Below are 24,155 nucleotides of genomic sequence, written 5' to 3'. Positions count from 1 at the left end.
TTAGGAAACTAATGATTTGGTACACAATAATGAATTAAGGTTGTGCTTGACATTGTCTATAGACTGCTTCAATTTTGAAATGCAATGAAGTTTATCATACAACATATGCTTCAATTGTTATACAAATATATCTCTCTAAGACCCTTCTCTCACTCATAAATAAACCTCTCTCTCTCTCTCTCTCTCTCAATCCAACGTACTTTACTTTCAATCGATATTTTATCCAATTAGAAAACTAGTGATTTGGTACACAATATTGAAGTGAAGTTGTGCTTGACATTGTCTATAAAATGCTTCAATTTTGAGGTGCAATAAAGTTTATTTCAATTGTTATACAAATATATCTTTCTCTATGACGTTTCTCTCACTCATCAATAAAATTCTCTCTCTCTCTCTCTCAATCCAATATACTTTACTTTCAATTGATATTCCATCCCAACAAATAAAATTTTAAAAGTTAATAAAATAAATAAATACTATCTAGGTCTCAATTTTAACATTTTAAATGTTGCATACTATTTCTAAAGCTAATCCAATACAAAATATCTAGAACTTCTTTAACTTTTTAGGAAGATATCAAACACATAAACCAAGAACTTCTTTTCCAAGAGGTTATCAAACACAGAAACCAAAAACTTCTTTAACTTCTCAGGAGGCTATCAAATACAGAAACCAAGAACTTCTTACAGTAACTTCTATCTTCTCCGCAATGAACTACTTCCGATTTACAATTCATGAACTTGCTATCATTTATCAAACAGGCTGTTAGTGAGCATTTACCTAATCGACAACTCGATCTAAAACTCTCCCTCTCTCCTAGTGAGCATTTGCATTGGATTGAACCCTCTTTCTCTCTCATCTTCATCGAATCGTCTAGTTCTTCACAGTGTGTTTCTAGCAAAGTGCATAGCTTTAGAGTGAACGGGCATCCTGGAATTCTCCCTCGCTCAAAGCACAATTTCAACATCTATGTATCACTTCAAATTAATGAATCATATATAAGGTAATCAACTTCAAATTAATGAATTATATATAAGGTAATCAAAGGATGGTCATATGTACTAAAAAAGATTCATCTTGTAACACATTATCTAGATTCTCTATTTTCATATTTTTCTAAGTGTTTGTAGGTCTCCTTGATCCACACTAATTTTTTAGTTTTAAAATCATAATTAGATGCGATATAGATTTTCAAGTTATAATTGAAATTTCCAACAGTAAAACTACATCTTTCGATAAATTTAAAGGTAGACCTTGATGAAATTGTTTGATGTTGACACCTTATGCAAACGGCACCCATTTGTATAATATATACGTGTATGACAGTGGGCGAAGATCTTTGACCATTTATTGGTGCAGATTGTTTCTCTTTTTTCAACTGTGTTTCTCACTCACACAAGGCACGCTTCGAGTGCTTTTCAAATATCTAATTGTATATAACCAGGTCTATGCTCCCGTGGAACCATTATACACTTACTCTTACTCCTCTGTGTAAAAGATCTACTTAGGAGGCCGGTTTTTGTATGGAATTTTGGGATCCACTAAGAAATAATTTTGAGTGCATAAACGCTTAAATCTAACTAATCAAATTTGTATAGTCTATATTCAATGCAATTTTAGAGACATCATCCTTCTCAGGTACATAAAGTCTGTTCAAATTTCCTTTTTTAAAAAAATAATAATAATAATTTGAGATTGTCTCTAAGTCAAGAAGGTTACATCATAAAAATTTACTGTCCTAAACGTACTCCTACATAAGGTTGTACCCAAGTAAGTGAATATACAATAGAAATGCTTTGGCACAGTATCAACCTAATCTCGTCTCCAAATCCTTTCTTTACCGGAAACAAACAATAGCACTGTATCTTATCGGCTCCTAAGCTTGTCCAAAATTAACACAAAACAGCAACCTCTAAGAAAAATTCCATAAATAAGAAGATAAATATATCAATTAGAAAATCAGCTATGCAGACAAATCACTGCCAGAACGGGCAACAATCTCCAACTAGTAAGAGAAACAAAAAGATGGTACCGGCGACACTTAAGGCCACACAGGGCTTGCACTCTCAATTGTAGGCCTATAAAGTTCAGGCTGAATTTTTTTTCCAAACAAAAGGTAAATGATAAAGTTGTTTACTTTGGTACAAAAAGGTCGTGGCTATCTAAACATCATACATGAAATCAAGCAGCTCGAGGTATGCCATTGATTTGACGCCCCCAGAAAATCTTCTCATCTCAATTTTGATGCTAACAACACACCCAGCCATCCAATTTTACATCTCACCACTTGCGGTGTTTGTGTATAATTGTATCATGTGAAAGTGATTCCCTCCAAGGAAAAGCTTTTCAAATAAATTCTCACTTGATACAATCCTAGGAATTGATCAAACTTCTCTTTCTAAAGAAGGCTCCACTGTTGCGGAAAAGCTATAGGCATGAGGCATCCACTGGTAATAATTGTTTGCGTATAATTGTATCATGTGAAAGTGATTCCCTCCAAGTAAAAGCTTTTCAGATAAATTCTCACTTGATCCAATCCTAGGAATTGATCAAACTTCTCTTTCTAAAGAAGCCCTCCACCAATGCGGAAAAGTTATAGGCATGAGGCATCCACTGGTAATAGCACACACCTACAAACACTAATAAATTATAGTTACAATAATTCAAAAATCATTAGGTCAACTAGGGAAACTTGACTCCAAATCACCCAAGTCAACCCAGATTGGGGAGTCCTGATTTCCATATGACTCTTGTACAAGGAATCCCCCTCAGGTGAACTCAAACGGCCAGCATCAGGCAATTCCCAAGTCTCAAATTAGTATGAGGAATCACCTCAGTCAGGAGCAAGAGAGAACATGGAAATTCAGAGGTCTAAATCCTCTCTCTCTCTCTCTCTCTCTCTTCCTTCTAGTGGAGAAAAGGGCAGGCAATCCCTCCACATATCCTTCATGGATTTCTTCTTGTTTCAGAGGGGAGGACATCAGGCCAATGCAAATGGGGAGGGAATGAGACCCCCTCTATAACGCTGCACAGCAGACTTCTTCCCCTCACGAAGCTGCTTAACTTTACGTCCACTCCAAAATTTGGTAGTTTGCCCTAAAGTTGCTGGTTTTGTAAAGAAAATAGAACCTTCTGTATGCAGGTTTTTTGAGAGAGAGAGCCAAAAACTGAAAGTTTCCTAGAAAGATGAACCCCCAAAATATATGGTCTTAAATCTCTGATTTACTCTGATCTGGGAAGCATTAAAAGGAGGAAAAACTGTTGGAGGCTTGGGTTTTTGTAAACAAAGACGAGGATAATCCATGAAAAGGATGACAATATTGATGTCTTGGTGCATACCTAGCTCCCTTTAGAACATAAGAACCTAGAGGAGACATCTATCATTGGAAAGGTTGATCCATGAAGTTAAGGAAGATGCATCTTGCTTATTGGTACTAAATGGAATGTCATTGTCATCATCATCATCCGAGCCTTATCCCAACTATTTGAGATCGGCTACATGAATCTTGTTCCACCATTCCGCTCTTTCATAGGTCATATCCTCAATCAGACCATAGTTCACCATATCTCTTTGCACTACTTCCATCCATGTTATTTTGGGCCTTCTACTTACCCTTTTAGAGCCTTTCACTTGAACCAATGTTGTTCTAGGTCAATGTTGTATATGGCCAGACCTCCTAAGTCTACTTTCCCTCATTTTATCGCCTAATGGAACCATCCTTAAGTTCCCTCGGATATATTCATTTTGAAATCTATCCTTTCTTGTCTTACAACTCATCCATCTCAACATCCTCATTTCAGCTACACTCATTTTGTGAATATGATTTTCTTGACCGCCCAATATTTCGTCCCGTAAAGCATGGCCGGTCCTACAGCTGTCCTATACAATTTTCACTTCAGCTTCATTGGTATGCAACGATCACATAAGACTCCAGAAGCACATCTCTACTTCGTCCACCCAGCTTTAATTTTATGCACGATATCTTTCTCAGTTTCACCGTTCTCATGGATTATTGACCCAATATATTGACAATAATCTCTTCTTTTAGGTACTTCTCCGCCATCAATCTTAACTAATTCCTTGTTTCTATTTTTATTATAACTAAACTTGCATTCCATATATTGTGTCTTAGTCTTGTTAATTTTAAAACCTTTAGGTTCTAAAACATCCCTCCAAAGTTCTAACTTTGCACTGATATTGTCTCTAAACTCAATAATCAAAACTCTGTCATCCGCAAATAACATGCATCATGGTACCTCATCCTATAGATGCCTAGTTAACTCGTCCATAACCAAAACAAAAGACATGGGCTCGACATTGACTTTGATGTAAGCATACTACCAGTGAAACTCACTTGTCTCTCCACTAGTTGTTCTCACTAGTTAGCACTCCCTCATACACATCTCTCACCATGTTAATGCATACTCTAGATACTACTTTCTTTTCCAAGACCCACCAAATTAACTCTTTAGGTATCCTATTGTATGCTTTCTCTAAAAAGAAAGTAGAAGCAAAGTTTACTCAGAAATGCAATACACCAATAAGCTATCAACATGTGCGGATGCAAAGATAAGGGTATGCAATGCTGGCATTTGAGTTTTAACTAGTATGGCTAGCAACACAGCTGAAGTTTATACCAGTGCCATTTCTGTGTCAAAGGGGTTTAAAAGGTTAACTTTTTATGAAGGTAGCAACTTATTAAGATTCCTTATTTTCTATTTCACACATCAAAATCTCTGAATATAGAACACTAGTCACGTGAATGATAAAAGGAAAGGAATGACCTGTTCATGTACTAGTAATACATAACAGATTTCTGGTCTACCTTCATGATTTATACAAGTGTTTCAATCACTGTTTGAACATCTGGAGCATAGAGAGAGAGAGAGAGAGAGAGAGAGTTTGGCATGGCCATTATTATTCCCAAATTCTGATAAGTTATAAATAACAATTCAGGATGCTAAATACCAGAATAGATAATTCATGAACCATGAGAACTTGAACCCAAAAAAAAGAGAATTGCTTCTTTTAGCTTTCAAGTACGTACCAATACAGATGAATGTACACACGCATGTGGAAGTGTGAGCTAGCAATTTATGGGTGGGGGATCCTCACCAAGAAATTCAGATCGTATCTGCATCAGCAAGCGGCCAAGATAATTCAACCCTTCTCCTTCTCGACCCCCACCCCAGAAAAGATCATGTGGTGAAGCTTCAACCAGAACAGATCCAACAGTAGAAAGCAAGAGAGACTTAAGATGAGGGTAGGTGGAGAACTTGCACTTGAGAGCCTTGTACATGACATTGATCTTCAAAGTATCCCAGTCAGCTCTCATCTGGCAGAGAAAGGATAAGGATATAAGATTGTTAACCTATCCAGCAATAGCAGGAAAAGGACAAATATGAGATGCTGGAAGTAGATTTGGTCGCTTAATTTCTTAAATAAACAACATAATGAACGTTAATATGAGAGTATGGAGATGAATACTCTTTACATGAACATCACTTTGATGTATGGTGACAAGATGAGTGATATTAAGCTTGCTTCTATTAATGTATTTCATCAATGAAAGAATGAAGAAGAATTAAAGTGATTGCCAGTTCATCCTGGAGAATTTCATTACAAGATTTGCTCCTCTAGGCCATGTAATCATGCGACACCTTAGCTAGTTGACAATCTAACAAAGGGGAAAGCAACGAATAACTCCCATTCTTGATATGGAAAAGTATTTGAAATATAGCATAATGGGTCATATACATTTGCATGAATTAAAATATCCTACAGCTGTTTGACATAACCCCCAGTCATCTGCTGTTGCCCGCTGGTGGCTGAGGTGGTGTCAAGTAATTGTAGGAAACTTAAGAACTCATGCATTACTTTCCCTAGTGGAAATACTACAGGCTTTTCCATTTGCATGAGCAATAAGATTTTTTCTTTTTTGGGAGAAAAGAGTCAATAAGAACTTGTCGCTATGTTCCCTGTCTTAAGTCATTCTCACACCGCCATGTATAACATTGATTTTGAAATTTTCAATAAAATTTCAAATATTGGACTAAATCTTGTGGCATTAATACCATCTAACTTGATTAATAAGAGCTTGCTCCACTGCAAATGTCACGCACACGGATGTGAAGACATGCATAAAGAGATCAAATGCTCAAAAAAGGGAATACCAAATGAGGGTGTTGTCTCTCTGATGTCCTTCCAATGCGCGCAGCTTCCTCTGGGCTTCCTGTGGATTTTATTTCTCCCACACAAGCTCTTGCTATTGGATCATCAACACCCACAAACTTGTTCGCCTGCCCATGAGGAGTGGACAAACACACATGAAGGGATTTTGGTAACACAAAAGAGTTATGACATTATTTTTTTGAAACTATTCACAATATATTACTGGTATATACAATATACAAAAGTTCTCACAAGAAGTGAGTCTCAGGCATTCCACACACTGGATGCTCTGTACAAAAAGGATAAGTAATGCCATAATTGTCAAAACAATATATTTTTTTTATAGGTCCTTTTTTTTTATGGCTAGATCAGCTCAGGTTTTAGAGCATCCGACCCCTTAACTATGTTAACTCAATCATAAATGCCCAAAACCTAACAAAAAAACAACAGCTGGATAAGAAATGAGATAAGCAGATACTTTAGGTGGCTTCTAGAAGGGCAAAAAATTAGCCACGAGTCCGTGAAAAATACTTAAAAAGTACAAAGTCCAAAAACAATTGGCTGTTTACCAGTAATCAAGAAATTATAACTTTATAATTTACTAAAACAAGATATAACTTTATCACTAAGTTTAGACACATCCATGCATCAAAAAGGGTGAAAAAAAAATATTCATATACTAAATAAAATTTAATCAATCAAGCTTTCTATTTCTAACCTGATAATAATGCTCCACACTCTGCCAAGTGATATAGACTCCATTCTCATCAGGCATGTGCAAAGGATGTGAAGAAAAGTTTGAAAGAGCTCCATATGGATCCCATGTCTTGTAAAAGAAAATTATGTTCGCATCATAGGGATTTAATGTAGGATCTATGGAAGATGTATCACCTAGAGTTGGAATCACAGGTGTCAAATCAGGAATGGGCTGCAGGAATCCACTTATGAGCATGTCTGGACCAATCTGTAAGTCACGAGAAAAAAGTTGGCATCAGTTGTTGCTCAAATAGTTCAATGGCAGATAGATGAACAAGTACCAAAAACCCAATAATGAACATATTCATTATTGGTACTACTTGATCCTTTTTTTGCAGCAGCAGCAGCAGTTAATATATTGAGTGAAAGAAATATACAAAAGATTTAGAGAGAAGCAGCCCACAGGTTGGGTGCTCCGTACAAAACTGAGATACAACCAAAAAAGAAGAGAGCTATAGAACCAAAAAAATGCGGCGGAGGTGTAGATATACAAAATTGCAGAGACCAAGAGCTCAAAAAGGTGCCAAAAGAATCCTGTCGAACTGATGACCTCGATCCTTTATAATTTCAAGAAAAATTAGAAAGAAAATATAACAAAGCATTCTAGTGTACTAACAGCAAGCGTCCTCTATAATTTTCCAGTACAAACACTGCCTTTCTTGTATTTAACATAGTAGTGACATTGACATATTCTGTTCTTTTGTGGATGCATTATTTGCCCCTGGTTTCGCTGCAAGATACATTTTGGTCAATGTGTGTTTTGATTTCTGGGAAAATGCCATGTTTTGCAAGTGGGTTCAAAACTGGTATGTTCCGTTTTCATCTCTCAAAACACTGCAGCATTTTCTGTGTGCACCCACATCACAAAAGGGGTAAAGTGGCATCAAAAGGAGTCACTTAACCGCAAACTTGGTGTCAGCTAAAATGCCACCCCAGTAGTGCTGAAATATGTTCTGGATTGGCATCAGACTAGCCCTTAATATTGACTTTGAAAAGGAGTCAGAAAATCCCATATACCGATATAATTAATGGACATCTATGCCATGCATAAGGAAAAATTAGAGTATTTAGGACTGACCTATTTATCAAAGTCTGGCACATAGGATGTCTAGGCAAATGCATCGAAGGACATAATAAAATAAATAAGGGAGATAAACAACTCAGGGCAGCCAGAATGTGCCAAGTGCTACATGAGGGTAGAATACAGGAATCTTGGTAATGTCCCATGAAACCAAGCTTATGTAGCAGAAAGGATATGGGTAAGAAAGTAATAAACAAATAAACATTTATCTCAGTGAGCAATTTAAAATATGTAATCTTTACAGAGACTCATGGAATAAAATTTTATCAAACTATATTCGATGAAAACATTGAATGAATGAAACCTATTACAACGAGAACTTCTTTTTTATTTCTAGCTCTGTTTTTTGTCTTCTTCTTTTTTTCTTTTTTTTTTTTTTGAGGGGGGGGGAAGAGAGAGAACTGGGAATGGGTCTTCTATGGGCAGAATAGTGTTGACACAGCAAAGAGGCAAGGGGAAATAATATTATGAAGGGATCAGTGGAGGAATATCGAAAGGGGTTTTCATGTGGGTAAAAATTAATATTGCCTTAGTCCAACTTCAGACTTTCAATCTTTGAATTTGCAATTCAAAGCACATTCTAAAAGGGCCCCTACCATGTCTTTCTCTTGTTTGTGGTCGCAAGTGTGACTTGTTACTATGTAACAGAGGAAGGCTAGCCAAGAATTACTCCTAGCCATAAAGATTACAATGAACATTCAACAACAATAACTTGTTACACAAACAGCAAAATTTAAAAGACCCTTGCATTGACATTCTCAGATGCATCAAATCTGCCAAAAATAAGAATGATATATTCCAGGAAAATCCATTAAATCCATAGAATGCAAGAAAAGAAATAAAGTCTAGCTCCCATGGATGCAAAAGTCGTAGCACAGCTTTCACGTGAAAATATAAAATCGCAATAATTAAAGAGAAGGCAATGAAGTCAAATGTATTTGGTTTTAGTACCACCAGATAGAATGGAAAAAATTATTTACTGATTGACCTGCTCAAAAGAAACATCAGTCAAATTGAGCGCTTGAGACATCTCGACCATTCCAAGTTCACCAACAGGAGTAGGTGCCTTCAGTCCACCAACTATCTTTGGGCAAACAAATGCACACACCTGCAAAGGTATGCCACTTTGTCATAATCTGCATGCAGCACCATCTGTTTAAGTAAGCAAATATGGACAATTCGCACATATATAGAAACATAAATACACCTGGGGATTTCTCTGAGGAGGCCCCCAAGATGCATAAGTACATAACTACATGCATACCTACCTACCTATCTACCATGAGGAATCTACTCTTACTATTTTATGGTCCAATTCAGCTATCGACGCTTTTCCAAGTTAACTTTCACATCTGTCGGGTGTCATTTAGCTGCTCAGCATCAAGAAACAAACAGGCTAAAATATATGCACTGCTCGTATGAAGCAAAGTAGCTCGTGAGATACAGACTACACAAGTATGCACATTGCAGGTATAATCTAATCCTGTGTTCCATTTGATGCCCTACGCTGTGATACTATATATATCTACTACTCCCACTTTTTAAGGTCTCATGTTGAACTTATCAAAGCACTTGAGTGAAATAAGAACTGCACAATAGACCGATTCAAATTTGCCTCACTGATAGGCATTTAAGGTTTGACATGAATTTTGGCATTCCTTAATGATATTTCTAAACATCTAAGGTCTCTATGGAATAGTCACTTTACATTTCCAGCTTATGTTGGAAAATGCATGGCATAAATGCTGCTCCCACCTCACAGAAAACAGCCACCCTATATCTTGAGCTAGACAAGTAATTTAGGGTGCAAACAGAACTCGGTACATTTGATAAAATGCACATGAAGAGGAGAATCCATTTGGATAAATAATGACTAAAATAGCTGTTTTATACCCTAGACAAAAGAAACAAACAACAAAACCTCGAGGAATCTCGCCATTTTTGGTTCACAACATCTATCATGAGTCCTTTGAAAGAAAGGATCTCAGGCACAAGGTCAATCACAAATTTTTGAAGAGGCATGCAGCTTGAAATATTTTTGTTTATTCGGCAGCTTCAAATTTAATCCACTTTCTTCTTTTAGTGTTTCATAGGGGTATTAGTCTACAAGATTAGGACTCTGATTGGCTGGACATGGAACTAGAGGATGCTACATATGAAACTGCAGGTGCAACAGGTCAAGAAGAGTAAGCACCACAATCCATGAAGAAAACAATGAAAATCTAGAGGAAGTATATGACGGACGGATATCCTGGCATAAAAAAAAGAGGAAAAAGCATGAGCATGAAGAACAAACGCAAAAAAAAAAAAAACCAAGTATATAACAAAGAAGGATATATACGCATAAAATGAACAAGATAAGGAGGTCTAACTCAGAAGGATATCTAGGCATATTTGAAAATATGAGGTCTCCCACTCCTTCACGTCCTCCCAACAGCTTATAAATAAACCATAACCCTTAAAACCTATGTCTTAAGTAGTTCTTACCCTTGATCTTCATATAAACTATCGTTCTTTTTGTAGGTTGATGACAAAAGGGTAGGTTGGCTGGTTTGGTTTTTGGGACAAACTTCATGGATCAACCCTTGACGTCCCTCACACAAACTTGTTACCTTACCAGGACCAAAGGTAGGTGACTTCATCTGATCTTTCTACTATTCTTCTTGAGACAAATCCCCTTAAACCCAAATGAATGCACCCTAAATTACTCCTAAACATTAATGATAAATGAAAAAATAAAAAGAAGTGCATGTGAGCATTAAGTAATGCTCAAAGTACCCTAGAAAAGAAGAAAACTAGATACTCACAATGAATTTTGGGCTGCAATTAGGACAGAAAATTAGGGCATCAAGTTTTCTATCACTCAAAACAGATATCAAGGATATGCCTCTAGGGCCAATTAAGTTGTGGCATCAAAGCAAGTGTCCATTCACTTTTCTATGTAGGATTGCCACACTTTCTGAACAAAGCACACCCAGCAGTCTCACTGAACATTTCACACTATGAAGATTATATACCTTCGGAAGCAAACCATAAACAACAAAACCGAGTTCATGACGGAAATGTGGTTGTAAGATCACTTTATACATTCCTTAGTTGTGAAAATTAATGAATTAACTCCATCCATGAATAGTAAGCGGCTAAAATGAACCTTGTGAATAACACCAGATGCAATAGCAGGAGCAGCTAAACCACCTCCACATTCCCACAAAATAGAAAGATAACCACGATCATAGCAATACTCCATAACATCCCTAGGGTTTAAGATGTCGAACTCTACTACTTCAACACCTTTTGATGCGAGTAATTTCTGGAAACTCTTGCGAGCCCCTCTTTGTGTCGTAACTATTGTATGTGCAACAGAGACATCCCAGAGGTTTGCAACTTCAGGAAGATTCAAAGATTGTGACATGACAATTCTTATAGGCAAATGGCCACCCCCATGTCTAGCCGTTAATCTTGGATCTGAAATATAAAACAAGGATCAACATAAATGCCTACCCACTTCAAAGGAAATGCAACCAAATAACAATGTGTATAACATGTATACCATCACGGCGCAGTGTATTGCCACCAACAATGACAGCGTCACTTCTGCCTCGTAATTCAAATACTCGTTGCCTGGAGAGCTTACTGCTAATCCATGATGCATGGCCACTGCTTGATGCAATCTTTCCTGTGAGAAACCAAGAAAACATATTATGTTATGACAGTAATATCATTTTTGTACTTTTGAGACTTGCACCTAAAGCTAGTTGTAAAAAAAAAACACACAAATTGTGAAATGGTAAAACAGTAACAAAAATTGATGTTAGAAACAGAGGAAAAGGAAATTCACGAGACAAACAGTCCATAAAACCATGGTATCACTCACCATCTAGGGTCATTGCGTATTTGAGGACAGAATATGGAATTCCATAAGCAGCTCTATAGAGTAAAGGAGCATTTACTACAAGGCAGGATTTCAGAGCATCCTGCAATATTTATTGGAAACATTAAGTGAATCAGAATATCGCACATTTATGAGTTACTTTTATGTCCCAAGATTGGATATTATTGTAAAGAAAGGAAATCCAAAGAGAAAGTCATGCAACAAATTTCTTCTAATCCGTTGGACTTAGTGCAACACTAAAGAGTATGGGTATGACATTCTTATAAGACGATAGACCTTGATTTTGTAAAGAAAAGAACCAAAATCAAACACAACTACCCATACTTTTAAGAAGATAGACCTTGATTTTGTAAAGAAAAGAACCAAAATCAAACGCAACTTAATAGACTTCCAAATAAGGTGAACTGTATATAGTTTTGCAATAATTACTTTCAACTGAAAGCTTTCTAGAGACAATCATGTTGCCAAAACTTTTAATTTCTTATTAATCCCTGCAGAATAATTTCCTCAATACTGGACTGAAATATTAATTAGAGAAATAGTAGAACCTAGAACATATCACAAAGTATTATGCCCTCTTTTGCCTTCTAAACATATGCTGGATCTTATTTGCAAATTGAAACCCAATCTTTGTCAGTTACTTCCTAACCCTCTCAGGATTCAAAGGTCAGTACAAAAGAAATATTATAATCATGCATGTTTATATAGATTTGGAGATATGCATATTCATAGAGGGTGATAAATCGCCAGGTATAATATGCATGTTTATATAGAGAATCATCGCCAGGTATAACATGCACGTTCATAGAGAGTGGCACATTGATCACTGGGTATATGAAGCACACGTATTTAGAAGCAACAATGAAGGTGATTAAATATGATGCACCAATTATTCAGCATCACATTGTTTGCACACGACCAAGTGATGGTTGTCAATATTAGAAAAGCATAAGTAGGCTTGCGAAATCATCTATAACTACTTTATTGTCCATCCAATTGGTCTTTGGTTATGATGAAGGCAAACTTTTTGCAAAGACCAGTGCAAATGCAGAACCTATGGGCTGCAGGGCATCGATACAACCTTTCAACAGAATACTGTTGCTGCAACAACTGTTTCTCAAGCCAAACACACCATGTTTCTTCTTCTTCTTCTTTTCTATTTAGTTTTAATAATAGTAGTAGTAGTAGTAGTAGTAGTAGTACATTTAGTAATAATAATAATAAAGAAGCTTAGTGTGCACCTCTACTATTCAAGCAAAATCCTATTTAGTTTTAGTAGTAGTAGTATTAGTACATTTAGTAATAATATTAATAATAAAGAAGCTTAGTGTGCACCTCTACTATTCAAGCAAAATCATCAAAACTGAGAAGATGTGCCATTTTTCTAGGATAGCCAATAAATTTCATTAGACAAAAGACAGAAAGTCAATAAATATTTAGGGAGCAAAGAATTGAGGCTCAAAAGTATCTTCAACACACATTTATTTGCTAACCTGTTTCTAAATTCAAATTCATGTTTACACTAAAAGAAGGGCTTAAACAGTTGACTTTCCAAGACTATTCCATCTTGCTAGCAATCTCATAACGTTCAAAGACATAAAGGACAAATATGCACCTGGACAGTGCTTAAGACCTCTTGGAAGAGAGCACATACTATTTATGTCCTCCATATTGCACTTTACATGCAACAAAGCTGTATTAGGCATTGCACCATACCCGTTAGAAGAAAATAAGACACCTTCACTATCTGTGAAATGACCCCCACCCTTAGTTTACAGAATGCCTTGACAGAAAGGCTCCTACAACAAACTCTATTCAAACCCCACCTTCACTATCTGTGAAATGACCCCCACCCTTAGTTTACAGAATGCCTTGACAGAAAGGCTCCTACAACAAACTCTATTCAAACTAATTAGCCAAGAGAGGCCCAAACCCAGTTTACCTACATATCTATGCATCTATGTCAATCGCCCAGACATCACTCCCTCTAGTGGCCACAACTACATTTAGAAAGCACGTTTACACATAGATAACTGTTGACTGTGGTGCTCCATGGCCACATGTACAGTTTCTCCTATAAAACCATCCATGGCTCCAATTTGAAGTCTAAATATGTGTTCCTCCACTTTTGAAGACTCGAAGCATCATAATGAGCACCAAAAGAATATTTTACTTGCTCCCGATCATAGCCGTAGTCAGTGATTAAGAATTTTTACATTTAAGATAGACACATAACATAGACATGAAGTTTAAACAGTTGGTTAAGCCACACCAAAGTTATTCAAGCTTACGTATCATAGAGAATAAACATACAAATTTAAGTTATTCAAGCTGCCATAGAGAATAAATCTACAAGCCAGTGTTGCATGTACCTTCTTTTGTCTGGTCAAGTCTTTCATTCCCATAAGCACATAAGAAACCCGAGCAACAATTACATATGCTCACGAGTTCCCTTCTAGAGAAACTACATTAAGATGTAGTTATTGAATATATTTCTTGTCTCAGCTTTCAGGGAAATGTTAACCACTTTGTGGGATGATCTGCCCCTCATCAAGGTGCAGTTCTCACCACAGATTTGGAAGATTAGTGAGTCAATAAGCTCTTTGGAACACATGAAAATAAAGAAACCTATTAATGAGACAAGATTTGTCATCGAAATGTGGAGTAGCTTAGACCCTTATAAGACGCCCCAAGACAGAGAGATACCTTGATGACTAAAATGCATGAGGGAACTAACCCTTTTTAAAGCATACACATGTATCAATCTTCTACCACTCAGGAATAGCAGAAGTTACAAACAGTTATACGTAATATCTAATGGATTTAAAATTATCAAAGAATACAATACTTAATGAGTCGACCACCTCAATAATTTTACTTCGCATGTCTTCCCCAAGCACGTCAACCAGCAGACCTTCACTTCTTAATGAATGGATTGCTTTCCCTCGAAAATGTCTCAAAGGATGCCTGAGACCCACAACAACTCTCGAAACTCCTGCCTAAAAAGCAAACATTAGCAACCACGCTAACCCTCAGAAATGAAGCATAATCCATTCATTAAATCTGAAACTCTTTTAACTATTTAAAGAGACCTGACCGAAAAAAAAAAAGCTCCACGAACTTGAAGTTCAACTGGACGATCTCATTATTATGCTCAGGTAGGTCTAATAAGAGTGAGGACTTTAAACTTTTTCTTAAACCATCCCAAGCCCGGGTAAAAGAGGTGGGTTGCGTCAGGTAGGCAGACAGCGTAAAACTTTGCCACATCTCATCATGAATCCTGAACCTATAATGGAGGAACATGATTCAGGTAGCCGATCCCAAATAATCAGGACAAGGCTTGGATGATGTTGATGATGATCTATTATGCTCAGGAATAGTATATAATGCTGAAATATATTAAATGTTAAAGTTGTTACCACATGTATGCAAACCATAATCAACAAAAATTTATATTACCAACCGTAATTTTAATATAAAAGCAGATGATTTCAAAATAAATTTTCGGAGACTGAAGACTGCATTTATATCACAATGGTCATTAAAAAGACAGCTGGCTTAAAATAACCAGTCAATCTCAACAGCACAAATGAGGAGCATTTCAAGCAGAAAGAACATGCAGAAAATTACTGCAGAGTATTCTTTATACAATGTTGGAAAAGTCTAAGCGTGCAATATGTATTACTTGGGTTGCTGTGACTTCAAAAAAATGTTCTGAACATGTCATCTTAATACACGAGGGATCTCTCTGTTAATGATTTAGCGGAGGCCTGTAGGAAATGCTTTAATTGTTCAAATGCAACACCACTGCATTAAGATCATATAAACTCTCTTAAACACCAATAAGCTAAACCACCATTTCAATTGCATAGAATCATTACAGACAAATATTTTTAATGACCATGACAAGCTTATCCTAGGATTGCATCAGTCCCCATTCCCCAAGCTCCCTGATGTTCAAAAGATGCCAAGCTTTTGAAGAAAATAATAAGTTCCAAGGTCCCAAATTGTTACTAAAACTCTAAATATACTGAATGAACCTCAGACAGCAGGATGTAATCCACTCTATTGAAAATTTAAATGTGTCTCAGAGAAACCAGTATGATAAATATCCAAAAAAATTGCAAGGTATTTTAGTAAAATCCATGGAAGTACAAAGGATTGTAGCGAACACAGAAAAAGGACAGACAAGTAGATGAAAGTATGAAATGATCTGTGCAATTGTGACAAACAAAATTTGAATTGGGAACTGTCACAAGATTGCAATACATGAATCATTGAGCAGAATGTTCCTCATAACTGCCTCAGCCCATCCTTGGACAAGAGTGTTATCTTTGTTTTTTATTCCGATGTACAGGGTCTCCCAACCGTTTTGTATAGCATCAGCTAGAAAGCATTTTTGAGGTGTAAAGACCACCCATCCTGTGGGCTGCCTGATTCTTTATGTGACTCATACACACAATACAACAGGTAACTGTTTACAGGAAGAAAAAAAAAACTGGCTGATAATGTGAATAAATGCTACGAGGATCAAAAACAGACCAGTCAGTCCAATTCTGCAAGGAACTTTGTGAAAGATAAGTTACATATCCCTATTCCATTCTATCATAAATGCAATTTCTTATGACCATAATCTTTATAGATGCTTAAATTCTTGTTTCTAAAGTTTAAACAATATTTTTTGTGTTTGAAAGAGAATCTCCAATTCGCAACTTAGTAAGTTGACTCAGTACAAGCCAATATTGTTTCTTTAAACATGCTTGAAGGAAAAGAATTTGCACTTGAACAACTCAATTCCATAGAACTGGTAATATAATAGTAGAAGGTAGAGGATGCATAGATTGACACTTGCAAATGAGGTGATCGAGAAGAACTGTGTACTCTGCATGAGAGAACTTGACTAGAAAGTCTAACTCTGCTGGGTGTAGCATCAAATCGGGGATAGGAACAATAGTCAATCATATTATTCATCAGTGGCGCTGCAAGTATGCACAGATAACTAAGTGTATCAAGAAGCCAAATGCAAAAGGAAGTAAGAGGAATCTGGGAAGCAACCATGGCACTGATATGTATGTCTCACTTCTACAAACAGTAACAACTAAATTCCAAACTTTTTATATGACAGTGAAGGATCGAAAATCAAACAATATGTATGTCTCATTTCTACAAACAGTAAAACTAAATTCTAAACTTTTTATATGACAGTGAAGGATTGAAAATCAAACATCCTCACAATGTTAACGAAGTGCCAGAAAAAATAGGAAAGCTGTGTGCGTTAATTTACTTCTCAATCATCATCATCAATCATCATCCTCGTCATCATCATCAAAGCCTTTTCCCAACTAATCGGGATCGGCTAATTTGCTTCTCAATCGTATGGGATCCATATTCCATCATGTTATATAGATCCTAGAAACTGCAAATGTGTAATTGATGTCATGATATTTGTAATGGTAATATGTTGCCAAACAAAGTTATGTGTGTGAATGTATTATTGATGACAGAGTATAACAGGCGAGAGAGATAAACAATAAAACGGATACAATAACAGAGAGAAATAAGGGTTCAGATCAGGTTAGGGAGAAAGAAGTAATAGAAGAAACCTGGATGAGAGCAGATAAGGCACTGTCATCGCCATGGCAATCGCCCGGCTCTAAGTTAAGGTATGCAGTGGCACCCTTGCACAGCTCCCCTCCGGCCATCTCCACCGCCTGCAGTTCCGCACATTTGGTGCCCTGCGCATAAAGGAACCCCTCCCCTACTACACGCTCTCCCCTCGCAATCACGCAACCAAAATTCGGATGTGGGGATGTGCACCCTGCCGACTTGTCCGCGATGCCGGCAGCCCTCTGCACGTGGGCGGCATCTAATGCATGGCCACTGAACGGTGTACCCCCCATAGCAAGTGCCCCAGCACCACAGGATAAGGCCATGGATGGTGATGGGGTATGTTGCAGTTTGTAAAACAGTCCGCTACTCAATCGCTGCTACAAGCACTCGGCTTCTATATTCTATGTGCAGAGAAGACGACTGTAACACCAGATAACCAAAATGAGAGCTTCTTGAATTCTTTCTTTTGTGGCTTTCTCGTGTGAGGGTGGAGAGAGAGAATTGAAATCCGAACCGTGAATTTTGAGAGAGACTTCAATGCTGAACTGTAAATTTAGAGAGAGAGAGAGAGAGAGAGAGAGAGTTCAAAGCTGAATCGTGAATTTAGAGACAGTGTGCGTTCAAGCTGTGTCATGGATATAGAGAGAAAGAAGTGAGAGGGAAACAGGGGAAGTGAAGTGAGAGGCATGAGAGAGTGAATCGAAGATCAAGCGAAAAACAATAGCGATTGGGGATGCGTGGGGGGACGTACGTGGAAAATGGTGTGAAATTTTTATTCAAAAAAAAAAATTAGTTAGCTTTTAAATTTGGAAAAGTTCATACGAGGTTGCAGACTTTTTTTTTATAGCAATAAAGTTACATTTATCCATATTGTCCGTATTATTTTGGTTTGGATATTATCCTAAAAGAAAAAGTTTATATACGTTCAAGGCTCTAAACAATCAAATTAGACCGCACCACAAAAAGTTCATTAAAAGATGTTGTTTAGATGCCTAATTATACTTAAATTGATCATCTCGACCTCAAGAATAATGGACATAAAAAAAATTAAATTTCAAGTTTTGAAAATAATGCATTACATTTTTTTACCGTCAATTTTCAAGATTTTCAGGTTTTCATAGATTTGCTTGATCTACATTATTTTTTAAGCTTTAAATGTTATAATTAGAGATGAAAACATATTTTAAGGCTATCTAAAAGATTTTCAATATTGAAACCATATTTCTCGATAGTAGTTGAAGGTGCGCTTCACTTTGATTGTTTAGAGCTTCAGCTTTATACAAATCGCACTCTATCTTAAAATATGTGTCACATATTTATATTATATATAAAGATGTATTAAATCTATATCATCCAAATAAAATAGACATTGTAGAGTATGGTAACCTTATTTTTACAAGTAATGTTGCATACTTATACAAGTTGAACCTTTTAATATTCATATTTTTTTACATATTCATATTCTCCATGTTAGAGAATTTTTTATACCTACAAAATTAGGTAGACAATAAATATGATAGGCGGAGGCAACCAATGGTATGGAGTCTGGACTGGTTAGGGGGTGGGCACCCAAATACTTGGACGGCCCTAAGGGGTATGTTATTTTGTGTATGTGTGTTTTGTGAATGTGTGTGTCTGTATTTGGCAGCCGCCCAGAAACCTGGGCAGCCCTGAGAGAAGGGGATTGGGGTGGGGGCCATATGTTGTTTTGTATGTGTGTGTTTTGTGAATGTGTGTGTATACATGCGTACGTATGTGTATATGCGAGGTTTCACATGAAATTCTTGAAGATCATCCCTTTTTTCGTTTTGAATATATATTTGTCAAAGAGAGGTCTCAACAAACACTTAGAGTATATGTCGAGAGAGAAAGAGCGAGAGAGAGAGACTGTGAGAGAGGGACCTCACATCAAACACTTCGAGGTCATATTCTTCTTTTTTTGCTTCTTATGTATAAAGAATGAGCATATGGGTACAAGTGTATCTTTGTGTGTGTGTGTGTGTATGAGAGAGAGGCCTTACATTTAACACTTAGAGTCCATCTTCTTCTTCTTCTCATAAATAAATAGAGCACATGGACTCGAGAGAGAGAAGGGCAATATCATAATATTTTTTTGTTTGGGTGGATTTGTATTTTTTTTTAAGGGATGGCACTAGGTGGACACCCAAGCCACCTCAGCGCTTGCCTTAGGCATGCTTGCTCATACCCCACACCATTTATGTCGGCCAGGCAGCCTAGGTGGCTGGGTGGCCTGACTTTTTTTCAATGATATTTACATATGAGTCGTAGAACTCATAAAAACCGTGTTTAATCTTTAACACCTTCCTATTGCACTCGTATGCTATGACGCTTAGGGTTTTGATAGTCTCCAGCACCTGTGAATTTTGGGATATAATATCTTCAGCTCATAGATTAATTTCAATAACAAAAACTACCTAATTGTACCCTCTATATACTTTAAAAATAATAATTTATCAATATTTAACCATCCAATTTTTAGATGGTAATATCAAAGTGTAAGAAAACACAAATTTTAAATTGTTTTTTCAGAATAATCATCCAGAAATTATTAAATAGTTGCTAAAATTATAGATTGAAAAAAATCATCCCAAGTAAGTCTCCCGGCTAAAAAAATAGCATGTGTGCTCTTAGATTAATTAGACGGGTAATGAATGAGGGGAAGTACAACAAAAGACGGGCCCACCTACCATGTGTGAGGTTTGTATAATGTGCCCGCCTAATACTTGGAAGTAAGCCGCACCTCTATTGTTGGGATGTACGCACCTCTATTGTTGGGATGTAGTTATGGTGACAAAAACCTTATGATCGCTCGACAATCTATTTTTATCCAAATTGATGAATTTAAAATTTCTTAAAATATTACAAGTCGAGTAGATCTATAAACATTTGAAACTATTGATAATAGACTGTCCACATAATTTATTATATGATGCATTCTTTTTAGGACTTTAATTTCTTTTTTCCTTTTTATTACACATCTTGAGATCAATATGATTAAATTGAAGGGTTTTCTAACATCCAAGCACTAGTTTCTAACTGATTTTTTTTATGTCTACCTTACTTCAATGACAAAGTTGACATCTTATACCATCTTTTTCCTTTATTGGACGATGAATTGTAAGATCCGTCTCAAGGAAAATGTTTTCGCATGCAGCCTTGCTTCAACAAGGATGGCTACAGCCCCATTGTCTGACAGATAGTTCCCATTTTTGAAAGCATATCTATAAGTGTTATGAAAAACTTGAAAATTGATGGTCTAAATAACATATAATATGTGTTACTTTTGAAAAAGTACACAAAACATTCTATTTACTTTTGGCGTAATAGGTCACAATCACGCTTATCTTTCAGATTTCAAATCAAGTGATTGTAAGAATGTCATTATCTAGACCCGAAGTTCAAAACACAATTCTATAACTTCATGACAAATCCCAAGCTATCAAAATTGATATCTAATGACTATCAATAGTTGTGATCACCTTCTAACAAAGATAAAACGGTGTCACTGTACACAATCCTATCAATTATGCATTCTGAAACCTCTTTTTCATGTCTATGCATTTGATCTCATCAACTAATTAGAGTGTTTTCGAATAAAATTTTTCCACTGGATTTTTTAGGTATGTTTTACTTTTATAGTGGAACGTTGGCACCACCTTTAATTTTTTTCCTTTCTTAAGTGGTCAACAATAAAATAAATTAGGGAAATTATCATAAATATTTCTTAGTTTTTTAGGTAATTAAAATCTGCATTACACTTTCCATACTTTACATTTATTTTTCCACTTTTGTGTGTGTGTATGTTTTTTTTCCTCTCTCTCAAAATACAACCGGTTCGAAACTCCAAGTTCCCAATCGGTCTTTTTTGGGGAAAAATACCCTATTTTTTCCATATTTTTAACTTATATATCTCATCAGGCCCAATAATTAAAAATATTACTTGTAAACAAAAGGAGTCCATCTTTTCTATCTTTCAACCGCTTAAACCCTTTTGACCATGTATTATTTACCTCAACAAATTATAAATGACTCAATCTATCTCTCTCTCTCTCTAAAACTCAATATCTCTCTCAAAACTCCATCTATCTCTAAAACCCAAACTCTATATCTCTCTCACACATCATCGTCGCTCTGTCTCTCTCTCAAAACTCTATCTCTCTCTCTCTCTCTAAAACCCAAACTTCATCTCTCTCATACACATAAGGTGTGCTCATGTGCGAGCTCAACCTCAAGCTCAAACTAGACCCCTTAGCTGATAAACTCACCGAGAAGCGAAGAGAGATAGATGGAGTTTTAGAGAGAGAGAGATAGAGTTTTAATAGGGTGTCATTTTAGTGTTTGTTTGAGTCAAAATTTTATGATGAAAGGGATCCAGGGGGTTGTGAGATAAAAAAGATGGAGACATTTTGCTTACAAGTAATATTTTTAATTTTTTGATCTATTGAGACATAGAAGTTAAAAATAAGGGATAAGAAGATATTTTCCTTTTTTTTGTTTTTCTAAATGATATGTCAGTTCAAAACTTGATGTTCCAAATATACCTATTTGAAAATTAAGGTTGATCATAGGTAGAGTTTCATTTGTTCAAAGCTTGAAGTTTTGAACCTAGGACACATGTATTTTTTGAGTGGCATATTGTGAACTTGAAGTTCCAAACCACTCAAATTTCATTTTATTTTTAAAAGTCAATTTGTGACCGTAAGTTTCAAACTCATTTATCAATTGTAATGATAATAATGATAACAAATAATAATAATAACAATAACAATAACAATAACAATAACAATAACAATAACAACAACAACAATAATAACAATAACAACAATAACAACAATAATAACAATAACAATAAAATAAAATAAAATAATAATAATAATAATAAAAGCGATAGACCATAAATTTGAGTTCCAAACTTACAGTGTTTGAGAGAGAACATAAAATACAAAATATGAGACATGGATGTAAAATATAAAAATGAGAAATGCTTTTTAAAAATATTTACTAATTGCCAAAAAAAACTTACATTTGCATCACTAAGTAGAATATAAGAATATGGGTAACTTTTAAATAGGGAAGTCATCGATGATTTCCCTTTGTTATTTAGTAAATAATTACTTTTAAACAAGGGCTCCACCATCTCTTAGGGATTTTTAAGTTGAATTTTGATAGAAGTTCACAAAGGAACTCAGGTTTGAGGTGATGTCTATGATTGGAATGTGGACATTATCTTTACCTATACAAGACCAATTGGGGAAGCTACTACACATCAAGCTTGATTGCTTGTTCTTCTCTAGGGTCTAAAAATTATTCAAAGCATAAATCTGGATAGTTTTTGTATGATTGAGGGTGATTTGTTGAATGTCGTCCAATGGTGTAAGAGAGAGTTACGCGTTCGTGGAAGCTAGTTTCTATTTGGTCACAATTTGAGGGTCTCTTTTATCCATATGTGTTGGGAGGCCAATTCTTTAGGAGATTGTTTGGCTAAGTTTGACTCCACTTTGCCTTCTCTTGTTATTTCTAATAATGTAATCTCTTTTGGATATTTTTCATTCAGCAATAAAAGGTTCATATTCTTAAAAAAACAAAAGAAAAAAATAAGTAATTTTAAACAAGGAAGCCCCAAATAGAAATAATTTTTTTGGTGCAGCCAAGCCCACATCTGTTACTATGCAAGCCGAAGATCTACACCGTCCACCAAAACAAAGTCTCTTTAGTAATAGTCCTCCAAAGAAAAAGTAAAAATCCACTATTCAAATTTTTATTTTTAAAAAATCATTTTTAGTTTTAATTTTATTTTATTTTTACAAATTAATGATCTCCATATTAAATATTATATATTCCCTAAAAAGTAAGATCAAATTTTATTTCTAAAATAAATTATTAAGGGGCCCGTATGGCAACTACATCTCAAAGAGAATGCACTATTCATGAGCCTTAATTACTCCCTCGCTTTATATGAGCCCAATAAAGTCTCTTCGTGGGCCCAAAAACCCCCACTCACACCGCACAACCCAAAAGCAAGAGGAATAATGTTTCATGCAGTGGGAACCGCATTTCTACATTTGCGGTTCCCGAGGTATAAATAATTCATTTAAAAAATGGATGTAAATAGGTGATCTATCTAAAAACAATTGAAACTAATAGTCCAAATGTTATTTTAATAAAATATTTTTAAAAAATTTTAAAATTCATTTATTAACATTCATGATCTCCATGTTAGAGATTACATGTTCTTAAAATTAAGACTTAATAGAATTATTATTTGAATTTGAATTATTTATTTATTTATTCATATTCATGATCTCCATATTAGAGATTATATGTCTTTAAAATTTATATTTTACGCTTATTTTTTCGCTTTTGTGTTTTTTTTTATCGTCTCTCTCAAAATACAATCGGTTAAAATATCCAAGTTCCCAATCGGTCTTTTTGTTTTTATTTTCTTTTTTCTTGAATGACATGTCAATTCAAAACTTGATGTTTCAAATATACCTTTTTGAAAATTAAGGTAGATCATAGGCAAAGTTTCAGTTGTTCAAAGTTGAAAATTTGAACCCAAGACACGTGTATTTATTGAGTGACATATTGTGAACTTGAAGTTCCAAACCACTCAAATTTATTTA

The 24,155-nt window shown here is 35.6% G+C and overlaps 1 protein-coding gene across 44 annotated transcripts; it reads right to left on the bottom strand.

Annotated features, from left to right (window-relative positions):
* Positions 1-576: 576 nt before the first annotated feature.
* Positions 577-18,346, bottom strand: LOC18424140 (cytidine/deoxycytidylate deaminase family protein). 44 transcript variants are annotated; one of them, XR_016041304.1, is made up of 12 exons: positions 17,505-18,345; positions 14,766-14,900; positions 11,884-11,983; positions 11,560-11,685; positions 11,161-11,474; positions 9,310-9,379; positions 8,998-9,145; positions 7,064-7,136; positions 6,891-6,911; positions 6,175-6,300; positions 5,049-5,336; positions 577-967 (listed from the first exon to the last, which is right to left on the bottom strand). XR_016041304.1 is itself a non-coding variant. In XM_088847646.1 (12 exons), the coding sequence occupies exons 2-12, from the start codon at positions 17,200-17,202 to the stop codon at positions 961-963; spliced, it is 1,611 nt and encodes a 536-aa protein (XP_088703772.1). In that variant the 5' UTR covers positions 17,203-17,317; positions 17,505-17,738; the 3' UTR covers positions 577-960. The 44 variants fall into 44 exon arrangements, 32 of the variants coding, with proteins under 32 accessions (XP_088703772.1, XP_088703781.1, XP_088703790.1 ...); XM_088847646.1 differs by lacking the exon at positions 9,310-9,379 and adding exons at positions 14,994-15,187; positions 17,186-17,317 and having other exon boundaries at positions 577-977; positions 5,117-5,336; positions 6,891-7,136; ... (1 more) ...; positions 14,766-14,896; positions 17,505-17,738; XM_088847655.1 differs by lacking the exon at positions 9,310-9,379 and adding exons at positions 14,994-15,187; positions 17,186-17,317 and having other exon boundaries at positions 6,891-7,136; positions 8,998-9,117; positions 17,505-17,700.
* Positions 18,347-24,155: the final 5,809 nt, after the last annotated feature.

The sequence above is a fragment of the Amborella trichopoda genome, chromosome 9, assembly GCF_054954075.1.
Source record: "Amborella trichopoda isolate Santa Cruz 75 chromosome 9, AtrichopodaSantaCruz75HAP2 v2.0, whole genome shotgun sequence".
Lineage (NCBI taxonomy): Eukaryota > Viridiplantae > Streptophyta > Magnoliopsida > Amborellales > Amborellaceae > Amborella > Amborella trichopoda.
The sequence above is the reverse complement of the archived record's forward strand: the minus strand, read 5'-3'. Positions and strand labels throughout refer to the sequence as shown.